At 40.8% G+C, this 14,033-nt stretch overlaps 1 protein-coding gene across 1 annotated transcript in view; it reads left to right on the forward strand.

Moving 5' to 3' along the window:
- Positions 1 to 2,199: 2,199 nt before the first annotated feature.
- Positions 2,200 to 14,033, forward strand: part of sardh (sarcosine dehydrogenase) — a 52,061-nt gene continuing 40,227 nt past the window's right edge. The window contains exons 1-7 of the mRNA XM_069673274.1: positions 2,200 to 2,384; positions 3,876 to 4,012; positions 4,231 to 4,409; positions 5,194 to 5,373; positions 7,012 to 7,135; positions 7,263 to 7,363; positions 10,474 to 10,578. Coding sequence (XP_069529375.1) covers positions 2,200 to 2,384; positions 3,876 to 4,012; positions 4,231 to 4,409; positions 5,194 to 5,373; positions 7,012 to 7,135; positions 7,263 to 7,363; positions 10,474 to 10,578 — 1,011 coding nt within the window. The remainder of the gene's footprint in view (positions 2,385 to 3,875; positions 4,013 to 4,230; positions 4,410 to 5,193; positions 5,374 to 7,011; positions 7,136 to 7,262; positions 7,364 to 10,473; positions 10,579 to 14,033) is intronic.

Raw genomic sequence — 14,033 nt, forward strand, 5'->3', positions numbered from 1 at the left:
TTTCATAATTAGGAGCTACATGACGCTGTGGTCTCTTCTCTTCTCTTCCAATGCCTCACACACTCATACAAACTCATATCTCCATGACCCTATGATCATCTGATGTTTTACTTCTGCATGGGTTGGTCTCTCGACCTCGAAGACTCTCAACAACAGCTGCTACCCGGACATCCCCCCATCACGCCTACACACACAGTTCATATAATTCAGTCTAAATGGAACAAACATTAAATCCACTGCTTTGTCTCTCCTTTGACTGTTTTTGTGTACATCCAAGAAATCAGATCTGTGTTTAAATCCCGTGCAGACTAAATGAGCACTGTATGGTAGGTAAATCCATGTTAACAAATTCTCCATTAGATTGTTTACTGCCACACAAGCATAAACCCTGCTGAACCCTGACACCTGGACTTCTCAGGTCTTGCAACCCCTTTGGGAGCATACAGCTGCAAGTTTTATCTGCATGTGTAATTTTACCTTTTTGTTGATCACTGTAAGTATCAGTTGGTATCTATAAGTTGTGTATAAATTTGAAATTCTCTGTCCTTATTTGACTCATCTAAATCCTAGGTCTATCAGATTGTATTTCTGAGCTTACAGGACGGATGGGGAGAGGAGGGGCCAAGGCAGGAACTACAACTGCAGAGTCCAGTTACGCCGTGAGAGCTCACGTTATGTGACAGCTACTGGGGCTCTGCACCCGGACCACACTAGAAATCGCTGTTTCTCTCTGAAATACACTGGTTTTCGGCCATTTTTAGCGACCGTTTACGATCTTTCTGAAAATAAATACATCTTGCATCGAGTTCATTGACCCGGACAGTCTGTGACACGCGGACACCGAGTGTAAGTAACTGTACATGTGGACACCAAACTGCTCTCCTTGAAGAGACTGTATGTGTGAACTTGCAGGTTTTGTAACACTGTTAGTTGAAGACCAAATGCACCGTTTATGCCACGTTACTACCAGCAAGCCGCTACACAAACTCTTATTTTAGGACAGGGCGTTTACGCTCCAATGCACACATTTTGAGTCATGTTGTGTTTGTTAATCTGCATGTTGTTGCCAATTCTCAATGAAGCGACACGTTGTTGTAAACGCTAGTTTCTACACACTTTAGAAGACATTTGATGTGATATTTTCCAAACCCCCTCCTCACCACCGAATTAACTGGAGGTTGCATACGTTTGAACCACTTCAACAAGGCCAAATAATGAATGAGCACTTGGTTTAGTAGACGGATCAAGTCCACAGTGTCTCTGCTGAACATAAAGTCTTCATAAAGAGTCAAAATGTGTGCAAACAAGTTTGTAATTATCAGTATATTTAATGTCTAGTCTTTTGATAAGGTACAGTCAAGATATTAGCTTAATAATGATTAATGTGCGAAATTAGGGTACTGAAGTTATTATCTGATCTTGGCCTACTTTGAACCCTCCACTCGCAACTACCATGTGGCTGAGAAGGATCAAAGCAGCAGCATAAGTCATTTAACCTTAAAAAAACAATACTGTCATTCATTGTCCATGCGAAAGCTGCACCAGTACACTTAGACAGTACTTTAACCTTTGATCTTTGTAAACGCTCAGTTTTGTTTCAATTTTTGTTATCTCGCAGCCAACTACAGACATCCAGCCTTGGGATTGAAATCTGGGACACAGGTGTTCATAGTGTTATCTCAAACCACCTCTTTTACCTGACTTTTCAGGACACCATATTGTTTGTAATAGGGATGCATGATATTGGATTTTTTGCCGATATGCCGATATTTTCTAACCCTTTTTACCATACCAATATATTAGGCACATGTTTTATTTTCCACCTAATTGCAAAGAACATCAAGTCTCCCCTGTAGTGGAAAAGATATCATGCCTACTCTTATTGCAGTGGCCCACTGGCAGATGCAGAAATAACATAATACAGTGCAATGTAAAAAAAACACCTAAACTTAGTTTATGTACAAATGTCATATTTATATCGGCCATAATCTGCAGATACCGATAACCTGCTGATAATATCGTGCATACCTAGTTTGTAACATACTGCACAATTCAACTTAGCAGTGGTACATGAACTTTCGATTTGACTATTTATTTTCAGCATGTAGATTAGAAAAATGTACTTTCTGTAACTCAGAGACCCCAGACCATGAATATTCTGCACATTACAATCAACATGTTTGCCTGTCCACAGGGGCCATGGCCTTCCTAGGGAGCACAGTCCGGCGGATGGTGTCGGCGGTGCGGCCTCCACGCTCTCCTTTGTGCCGGACGACTGCTCGGTCGTGCAGCTCAGAGCCCACTAAGGAAAAAAGTGTCCCCTACGAGAAGACACTCAAACAGAAGGATGGAGCCTCCTCTGGACCCACTAAACCTCTACCCAGGTTAGCTTAAATGAGTTTCTTTTTTTCTTTTTAAGATTCTTTTTTTTGGCTTTATTACATAGGACAGCTGAATAGAGACAGGAAATGAGTAGGGGATGAGATGCACCAAATGATCGGCAGACTGGGAGTCAAAACTACAATCAGTTCGTTGAGAACTGTAGCCTCTGTACATGGGGCGCCTGCTCTGCCAACTGAGCTAAACCAGCGCCCCGATGGATACTGTATTATATTCTGTAATAGTGACTATACTCTGCACACTATTCTCACTAATTTCAGGTGAAACTTCGAAGCAATACATTGACAATAGTCGATGTGTTTAGTTGCTCTTTGCCAAGACTGACACTGCTTTCGCATCTGTGTGCTTAAAATGCTATTAGCCATTTAGCTTTACTTACAATAGAGACTTGAGGAGAAGGAAAATAGCAAGCTTGATGTAATCCCCCCTGTTTAATTTTACATGTATTTTTTATGTATGCTTTAATGTGATGTGTGTTAGTTAGTGAGCTTAACGGGTGCCTGTAGGTAGAATTTGTTTCCTCTGGTTAGAGCCAAGCCAAGTTAATGCTAAGCTAGCGAAACCAGCTGCGGGCTGCATCTTTATATATAAAGTGGCAGTTAGCAGCATATGTAAAAACAGCCTCTCTGTATTACTCTGCTACACCAAACATGCATGCACATTTTGCAACTGGTGTGTGCCGCGCAGCCGTTGTGCGGTGTCTGTCTCTGCCGCACCGAGGCATGAGAGCGAGAGAGGAGAGATGCTGTTTATTCCAACAAGTACACTTTGTTACTGGCAAAATGTTCAAATAATACTGAAGTTATCATTATAGTTATGATTCTTGGTGTGGACCACCTTTTTACGTCTAGGTGTTGGACCTTAGTGTTACCGTTAGCTGTTAGCATAAGCGCTACTGTTACCTGTCAAGAAGGAACACTCCCACTCGTCTGATCCCTCTTTTTATTTAAGGGCTCTCTTTGTAGCTTTTTTTCCTCCAAGCTCTTCCTTGTTTTTGCTTCTTTAGCAGTATGTTGTTGGCAAAGGAGGTACGGGAAATTAACCGCAAGTTGCCATGGCTCCTGACTGACTCAACCTCTGTGTTTGTGCTGCTGACACAAGCCACGTAGAAGCCGGATGATGCTAGTTTGTACAGAGTCGCTGTGATTGGCTAGTTACGTGGAAAACTAACCCTGATTGTTTTTTGATTCAGACCAGACACATTTTTTGACAAACTAAATACAAAGGGGGCGAATGCTCACAGTCACAGATCAGCAATCAACATAATTTCAATTTAATATTGTTAGGGAAATGCTATGATCAAAATGTTTTATTTAAACCAATTTCTAATGAAATAATTTCGCATACTGTAGCTTTAAAATATAAGAATAACCATCAAATTCATTGCAGAAAAAGTAAACAAATGTATACTCGGGTCCCAAAACTTCAAAGGTCATGCTCCCAGCTCATCTGTGGTTATCTACCACCGTCCTCAGGTCAGCGGATGTGGTGGTGATCGGAGGAGGCAGTCTGGGCTGTCAGACCATCTACCACTTGGCAAAAATGGGGATGACCAACGCAGTTCTGCTGGAGAGAGACAGACTGACTGCTGGCACCACCTGGCACACTGCAGGTAACACACTGTAAGAATAAGGACAGGTGCAAGGACTGTGTGTACGCCATGTGTGAAATATTGAGCATCCAAATGTTATCTCACTATTTCTTAATGATTATGTTGTAATTTCGTGTTAATAGCATGGTTCCAACCGGCGTCAAAAATGTTTACAATGTGTGAAAAACCCTGGGTTGGTTACTAACTTGTGTTAACTGTTGTGCATGTCTGTTCTCTAGGCCTGCTGTGGCAGCTCCGGCCCAGTGATGTCGAGGTAGAGCTCTTGGCCCACACCAGGAATGTGATCAGCAAAGACCTGGAGGAGGAGACGGGTCTCCACACAGGATGGATCCAAAATGGAGGACTCTTCATCGCCTCCAACAAGCAGAGGCTGGACGAGTACAAGCGCCTCATGTCGGTAAGGAGGATTGAGAATGTTTATTATCTTATAGCGAGTATCTAACCCTCTAACCCTTCCCTGCATGTAGCGTCACATTTCTAACTAGCTAACACTTGCTAATGCTAGGCTACATACTTAATATAATTGCAGCTGTCCGCTAATTGTCTTTCACCATACAGGTGATGTACAGACATGCCACAGGGACTGCTTTTGCATTGAGCAGAGGTTGTTTAGATGTGAAATGTACTGGTATAAATGTAGTAATCATAGCTGAAGATGGTTTCCACAGCAACAGGTGAGTCCAGAGTAGGTGTCTGCAATTGCTAACAGGGTTTATTCAAGCGCACAACTGCAGGACTCTTTATCACAGAGACAGCACTGAGAGGGGATGAAAGGAAAGATATTCACCAGCAGAGGTTTATCCTCGAGGTTTTAATATATCAGATTAGCTTATAAATAGTTGTATACATTTGAGCTCCAGGACAAAGCAGATCCGAGATCCGAGTTGGACACGAGACCCGGGAAAAGACTTTGTTTACCTCCACTATGTGTTTTGGAGGATCGAAGTTCACTTGAAACTTCACCTAACAAGTGCATGGTGGAAAACGGGTCCAGCCATGTACAGTCAGCCAACAATCCTCAGTTAAAACCGAGCCAATAATATGTTACTAATTATGTACTATTTATACTGCTCCATAATGAAAAAATGTGTGTAAGCTTAAAAGCTTTTACTTTGAAATAAATGCAGGAAGTGTGGTTCAAAGATTTCTAATTTGATAATGTTTTCCCCTCTTATTTATAGCTGGGTAAAGTTTATGGTATCGAGTCCTACGTGCTGTCACCTGCAGAGACGAAGGACCTGTATCCTCTGATGAACGTTGATGATCTGTATGGAACCCTTTACGTACCAAAGGACGGCACCATGGACCCAGCCGGCACCTGCACCACCCTGACCAGAGCTGCCTCCGCCAGGGGAGCCACGGTAATGTGCAGACTAATTACACATAAATTCCACATTTTGGAATACTGTAAATATCTTTAGGAGAAATATGTTTTTTTAAAAACTCTACACTGCAAAAAAAAGTCAGCTCTCTACCCGCCACTCCAACTAGTTAACAAGGTTAGTGAGCTGCAGTCTGATAATGTTTTGTGTCTGAGTCGGTGTGTTTGAGACAACATAGAACAGTGCGAAAATAGCACCCTTATCTGAACAAGGAAAATCCAGTGTAGATAGCCAAGTCATAACCTTGTGTTGAGCTAAACATTAATTACTGCTTTGAAAAAACAGCTTCTTTAACTGCAGTCATAGGCCTGCATATTAATGATGGTCAGAGCTGTCACTGTGCTCTTGAAACAAGAGGGGGTTTAAATTTGTGAGCAACAAAATGTAGGTTGAATATAGAAACTGAGAGGGAAGCCTTTTTAGAAATAAATTGCTAATTTTAGGCTAAATCTGACCTCTTGGCCTTATAAAGAGAGCTACTTTGGGACAGATCACAGGGGTAACTGAGACTGCACAGCTGCTGAAAAGCAGGATAATCCCATGCTGCTGTTACACGAGGAGGTGTGGAGAACCTCAGATTCATTGATTCTCTAGATTGAACCCATACTGCCTTCCAGAGGGGGGTGGGGGTGAAGTAAGTTGAATGCAGTTAAGGGAACTTTTGAGTGTTTTTATCTTGCATCATTATACCCTGCCTTCCCGACATCAAGACATCTAGTACTTTTTTGACTTCAAAATTGTGAGTACATTTCAGAACCTGTGCTTTTTTACTTTTACCTCAGTAAAGAGGTTATATCAGTATTTCTCAGACTAGGGATGCACGATATTATTGGCACGTTATCGGTATCGGCTGATATTGGCTTAAAAATGAACTATTGGATATCGGCCAACGCGCCGATATCCGCCGATATCCGCCGATATAATTAACCGATAAAATAATGGGCTGCTGCATACTTGATCAAATGCCCGACCTTGGCGCAATGTCCCCGGCGCGAAGAAGACCTGCACGGCGCAGCGTGATGACGTCACGTGTGTCTACCTGCAGCATGAGAGAGTTAGAAGCCAAAATGTCCGTGGTGTGGAAATTTCTCAAAGTGTCCGAAATAGAAAGCAAAACTGCTATTTGCAATGACTGCTCAGTTCGGTGATGCGAGGAGGAGCCAAGGCAAAGTCTTTCAACACTACAAACTTGATTAACCATCTCAAGACCCGTCACCCCGACCGTTGTAACAAATGTGATAAGAGTATCACCATTATACTGTACGCTAATTCCAATACAGAAGAGAGTTGATGATCTCTGCAATTAGGTGTGCGGGAATACATCGGTATCGGTATCGGTAATCGGCTAAATAAGTTGTAAAATATCGGCATATCGGATATCGGCAAAAAATCCAATATCGTGCATCCCTATCTCCGACTTGAATCTGTACTTCCACTTGAGTAAAGACTATGTGTACTTTTGCCACCTTCACAACAGCATTAAATAACGTCAGGCCACGCTTGTGAATATAATCTCACTGAGCAGATATTTAACTTCTCTATAAGGTGACTCAGGCCGCAGGACATATATTAGTTTACATAATGTTGCTTATGATCACACTGTCCTCTTTAAATCAGGTCATCGAAAACTGCCCCGTCACTGGTATCCAAGTGCGGACAGACGACCTCGGGATAAAGAGGGTGAAGGCAGTGGAGACAGAGTTTGGGACCATTGAGACGCCCTGTGTGGTCAACTGTGCAGGTGAGATTCAGACAAGAACTCATCACTGATCATCCCAAAGACAACAAAACATGTTAAAGAATTTTAGATGCATTCATCCAAGAATCAGAAGATTTTTATGACTTTTTGGTCCGTGTGTTTCGTGCAGGTGTGTGGGCCACAAAGCTGGGGGACATGGCCGGAGTCAAAGTGCCACTTATTGCCATGCATCATGCTTATGTGGTGACAGAGAGGATTGAAGGCATACAGGTGAGAACTCCATGTATTAGTCTGAACATGATATAAACAGCAGGTATTGTTTATCCTCAAAGAACATGCTGAACAGTGCAGTAAAGCTGTGTCTGAACATGTTTGTATTGTTTTCAGTGTTGCTTTTACAGAGCCAGGGCATTAAGCTAGAGAAACATTACATCCTCTGTAATCCAGACCTGTGTCTAATGTGGCCTCTTTAAAACACAGCAAAACAAACATTTATGTAACGTGTGTCAGAATGGGAGTATTTTAACATTTTGAATCTAAAAGGGGAACTTATGTAACTCTACCAAATGATGTGATGCTCTTCACAGGTTAATACTGATACAGCAAACTGTCTACACAGTGTGTGGACTTTGAGGTAGCCTCTGTTTTCCATCTTGCTGAAATGCACAGCCTTTTAGCAGCCTTACCACGACACATGCATTATATCCTATATATTAAATCACAATTTTGGAGATTTTACAACATTTTGACATAAAGCAGTGTGATGTATCCAACAACTTATAACCTTTGAGAAAGAAGCTGCATTGCCACCGCTGCCTTGAGACTGTCATTGTAAGATGTCACAGTTCAATATGAAGCTATGAGCCTTACATTACATTATGCACGATTCAGGCATCCTTATAAGAACTACAACCATAAGTTAAATTTAAATGTTCATATAAATCTGCAAGGAGACAGATAATCCTTCATCTGTCTGAATTAAGTCTGTATGACCAACAGGGGGCACTGTGACATCATAGATGTCCACTGTACAGGTCCAGACAGCTGTTAGCGAGTGTGAGAATGACATGTGTTTGCTTGTTTGTGTAACATAGAAAGGCAGATTGTTTTTTGTGTTATGTGAATTCTAAAACTGCCTTTATTTAAGGGGCTTTGTTGGCTCCGTGTCTGTCGATACAACACATCTGACACAGCTTGTGCACATGATCCACAGCAGCTCCGTGTTTGAGGATCGTGTGTGCGTTAGATTTAGTCAGTGTACACATGCATAACTGAGCTCGTCCTCTAGAGGCCGGTGGGTTTTAGGCTGGCTGTCACAGCTTCCCTGTATTACGTAGTTTAAGAGCAGCTTAACCAGCATTACTGTCACATCATGTACACACAGACAGCGGCCCACACACTCGCATGCCATTAGGGAATCAGTTCCCACAAGGATGTGCGACGTGTCAGGTCACACATCTCGTGCTGACCACGTGTGTGTGTGTGAATGGATGTGTTTTTGCCCCCCCTGAGGCATGCTGGGGTTACATTTAAAGTACCAATCTTATTGATAATGACTAGTGTGTGTTTTTTTTCTGCTGAGTATACATGTGACAGAGTGTACTGAAGTTCAGCACTCAGTATTCAGTATTGATCACATGAGTTGAGCAGCCTGCCTGTGCTCAGCACAGAGGAGAGAGGAAAGGAGCAGTTTGGCTTTTGTTACACGCAAAGCGCCGTTTCCCAAATGTCAGCTTGTTCATTGGTATTTTGGTTTAGCACCCAGAGAGCCAATTGACTTTCCATAAAAGCACTCATGACAGGATGAAAACAAACGACACAACATACTTTCAGTGTATCCATTTATTAGACACTCTACAAGAATGTTTACTCTGACTCAAGGGGATGAATGCAGCTCTCCTCTGTGTTTAATATTAGATTTCATGCTATGTCAGTAGCTGCCCTTCCATACATAAAGAGACGCTATGGTTGGTTAAAGGACGCGCCACTGTTGCTGTAAAGATTTAATGGTTGTTATGTCCTGTATTGTATGTCCTCTTTTGTACATATGCTCTTGTTTAAAGTGAGAAAAAGCACTGAATACTGACTGTGGGATTCTCGGTGGAGGAAAGGGGACAAGAGATTAGTTTTGGTTTCCTTGCATTGAGGAATGTTTCCCTGAAATGTGTTGATTGTTAAAAAAAAGATCAACTAAGAATTGTAAAAATATTTGATTCAAAATACTGTCTGAATTATTAAGAAAAAGATGATCTTGCTCCTGATACTGCACATGCTTTCTATATATAGAAACTAGAGATAGACCGATATGGTTTTTTCAGGGCTGATACCGATTATTAGTAGTCAAGGAGGCCGATAACCGATATTTGAAGCCGATATTCATTTGCAGTAAAAGTGAAAATATTGGCGTCAAAATTTTGAATAATACAAACTCCAACACTTAACTTTGTTTAAATGCCTTTAAGCATATGCATCAGAGCCAAAATAACCCAGTTTTAAATTGATCTCTTATCAGCCGTTGGATTAAAAAAAAAAAAAAAAAAGGCCGATGCTGATATGCGTCAAAATGCCGAATATCGGTGCTGATAATCGGTCTATCCCTAATAGAAACATGAATGCAAATATAAATGTGGCCCTTAAAGTATTATTGCACATGGTGATAAATATAATGTAGCCAGATTTGGAAAAGTATTATTGCACATGGTGAAACATAATATAACCTGATATTTAAAGTGTTATTGCACATGATATCAGAAGTTGCACATGGTGATATAAAGTCCCATCATGCTCCATTTATCCTCCTGCTGAACGGGGAGGATTTACACAGTCTGATGGCCACAGGTGGAAAAGACTTCCTGTGGCGCTCAGTGGTGCACCTCAGTGGTCTCAGTCTACTGCTGAAGGTGCTCTGGTAGGACTCCAGTGTGGCGTGCAGGGGGTGAGCGGTGTTGTCCATGATACTGAGGAGTTTCCTCAGCATCCTCCTCTCAAGCACTTCCACCAGAGACTCTAGTTACACTTGCAGGGTAACTCGGGATACAATACGCGGCCTACGTTAATATCACGATACAGCGATTCTGTGATAATTGATATATTACAAGACAATCATAAAATGATACCCTCATTCATGTCATAAGTACTAGGAGTCCTGAAGTAGTGACGCGGTGAGTCAAAATTACAGGGAGTTCTGTTCAGAGCGCCATATAATTGTAAATTAAAATATCTATTTGCTTCCAGCCTATCGATAACTGTATTCCATGAGTCAGGACGACGATATATTGCCATATCAATATTTTGTCCCACCCCTAATTGTTACTACAACACAATGTGTTTGATCTAACTCACCTTTTGAATGTTTCCACTTTAATTTTCACTTTATGCAGAACATGCCGAATGTCAGAGACCACGATGCATCAGTGTACCTGCGCCTTCAAGGTGACGCTCTGTCTGTGGGAGGTTATGAAGCCAACCCCGTCTTCTGGGATGAGGTAAGCTCGAATATTATCTGAATGATTGACCGTCTCATTCTCTGTCTGTAATTTTGAGACTCTGAAGCCTTAACCTGTATTGACTGTCTGTGTGTGAGTGAGAAGTGTGACGCAACGTCTCTCCTGTTTGGCATAAAATCAATACTTCAATGAGGAAGCTGAATGAAGTTTAATCCTGTTATAGACTTCTCACTCTCTCTTTCAGTTTGACCTCATCTCTTATTGTGTTATATTTCCTGGTTCTAATTGCTTGCTGCTGTATTACCTTGGAGGTCAAAACATTTTCTTAACAGGACTCACACTTTGTGTGCTTGTGTGTGCGCGGGTTCACTAATCTTGCCCACAGTCCTTTACTCAAATTAAAAGTAGCAATATTATAATATAGAATTACTCTATTACAAGTAAAAGTGCCATAGAATTTTCACTATGGTACTAAAAAGTAAAATAAAAAGTTATACATTTTACCAAGGCGGCAGTTAGCCTAGCTTAGTTAGCAAACAACGTGTCTTTGTTTGCATAACTCAGAAATATACCAGCACCTGTGAGGCTGACAGCTCAACATATTACTCCTTGGTTTAATTAAAAAAACAAGGTGTAAAAATGATAAATTGTGGTTTTACTTTTGGTTACTTTTGGACAGAGCCAGGTCTACCTGCTTTCCTCTGTTTTCAGCTAAGTTAAGCTAAGGCTAGCAAAGCGGCTGCTGGTTAGCTACTTGTGTGTAATATAAACAGGAGCACATCTATCCTCACCTCTTACTCTTGGAAAGATGCAAGTAAGTCTACTACTACTGCTCTCTAAATGTCCAACTACTTCTATTAATTAGGATGGGTTAATGTTAGCTTAGCATGGAGTCTGGACTTGGGAATCTGCTAAACTGGCGCTATACAAAGGTAATCAATATGCTAACCATGTAGACTACAGGTTACTTTTTCAAACAGTGCATGTCATTTGTTTAACTTTTACATGAAGAAATATGTTGAAAATAAATATAGAACATTTTAGGGTTGGACCTAATAGTGTTGGAAATCCACTCTCATCTACCCCCCAATAAAAAAACAAGTAAGCCTGTTTCTGAAAGTGTTAAACTTTTCTTTGAACTTCAAGTCAGGAATCAAACAGTATTGCTGTTCTGTAACCTTTTTATACTGAATGGTAAGACATACCGTAAAATACACTGGTGCGACCAATATACCAGTATAAAATGCAGAGAGAGGTATTTTATTGTGTTACGGTATTTTACCCAGACGATGGAGCTATAAGGTAGCTAAAGCTTTGTCACAGACATGCGCCGTCATGATCGCCAGTGCAGCCGCCACCCTCACAACAATCGATGTTACCGTAGACTGAGCTCAACTACCGCACCGGTAGCTAGCAGGATTGCAAACTCGACATTGCCAAAAGAGATGGTAGACTATAATTTGTGTTTGTTTCAAATAAGTATAAATTGAAATACTGTTTAAATAACGTTTTTATTAATAAATAGCTATAGAAAACTTCCTTTTCCCTCTGGGATACCCCCAAAACAGACTGCGCTTATATTCCCGAAGTGTTTTCCACGTTATTTGGTTGTTGTTTTTGGTGTGTTTCAGTTCTAGATGAATTGTGTCCACTTGCACTGAACCTGTGTTTATTATTGCTGGCAACTTGTACTGACATCATATACTGAAATCCCTCTACAGCCTTAAGGGACAAGAATAAGCACTCACACATTTTAAAAGTTTTTCTACAAAAAGTTTACTACAGAAAAAAAAAAACAAGTTATAAAAAAAGTCAACTATCTTATTTTCTGCATCCTAGATATTTCATTCCCTAAGGTATGATGAGCGTAATACATACACCAAGGGAGTAAAACCCATTGACTTTAATGACACCATAACTATTCTTTCAGCACCACCCTCAAATTTCATATTTTTAGCACCACAGCTGGTGAAATCACTTTTATTGGAACATTAAAACCAAAGTATTTCTGTCAAAGACTGAAAAAACAAAAGGCTGTGAAAAAAAATGAATCAAACAGCTCTTTATAAAAAGTAATGGTTAAAGCAGTTCTTTTATGCACACTCTGACTCTTTAAAGGTGGGTTTGAATTTGTACATCAATCATTATAAGAGCCTGAAATGACAGGTGATCTTGGTTTTAATGGATGTGTACTTTCTCTCAAGGACAGAGCAGTTTGTTAACTGGGCCAGACAGTTCAGTGGCAGGCGTCTACTCTTCTCTTACTGTCCTCTTGTTCCACTCTGATAACATTCCTGTTTGATTTCATAATGTAGATCTATTCTCTTACAATGCAACATAATCCTTCACCCGTACCATTCACGAGTAAATATTACTGCCTATTCAGCCTGTTCATGTCTAAGAATGAACCATATCATAACATGTGGAAACAAACAGAGCGTCAGCTCAAAAGCACAAGCACAAAAAATGTAAATGACTCCGTTATTATGAAAGGAATGAGACAGTGGACTACAATGAGATGTTTTCGCCTGTCAGACTGATGTCATGACTGCGTTTCTCTGTTTGGCTTCCCGCCTGTCCACACACTGAAAATCCCGAGGTTAAGAATGGATCAAGCGTGGGTCTAATCTACACAACACTGGGTTGACTTGACCTCGTACCAATGAGGTGATTCAGATACTGGTATTGGCCTTTAATTCTGCCTAAAATGCGGTATCTAATATTGACAGGTATGATTGTCAATGCACCAATCCGATACCATAACCAATCAGCCCCCAAAAATCAAATATCATGTGACGAAAACAAACAACAACATTATGTTGCTAGGGAAAAGTGTAATTTAAGGCAAAGCTAGCAAAATGTCAGCAATTCATTGTTTTTTCATCAATATTTTATATGTTCTTAGTTATGTACGTTTAGTTAGTCACAATTATTTTTCACAATTATTTATGTAATTAATTACATTTTTTTTTGTACTTTCATATTGAAATAAACAGAGCAACACTTTCAGTAACATTCTGTGCTACATTCTATTTCCATTAAGTTTTGGTGCATCTTTGCATTGGTGCATCATGGGTAATTTTGTGTCGGAGTAGCGACGTTATGCCTCTTGGCCTTCATACTCTCATCATGCTGCACTTTGTGCTTTTTTTTCAGGTGATTGAACAAATTAGTTGTGTTGCTTTGTGGCGCAGACACAAGTTTCATGCACTCCTTGCATATTATTTCTTTTCTTTCGGGTGACCAGCTCTTCGTCTTCTGATCCAGTCATTTTAATTTTTGTTTGTCCCAGCCATGTCTGTTGTTTACTCTTCCACTCAACACTGCCGCTGCAAGTAGGCGCTCACATGACGTGCCAGCTCCCCCAAAAGCGAAGCCAGAACCTCTCGATCGCTCCCTGGGTTTTTACGATCGGAGCACGCATTTTAAACGTCAATTTCGCTGTCAATCAATTATGTAATCGTGGAAAGCCAAAATCGTGATTGTGATTAATG

Source organism: Semicossyphus pulcher, unplaced genomic scaffold, assembly GCF_022749685.1.
Source record: "Semicossyphus pulcher isolate SPU_LCO1_2020_fin unplaced genomic scaffold, fSemPul1.0.p SCAF_22, whole genome shotgun sequence".
Classification (NCBI taxonomy): Eukaryota; Metazoa; Chordata; class Actinopteri; order Labriformes; family Labridae; genus Semicossyphus; species Semicossyphus pulcher.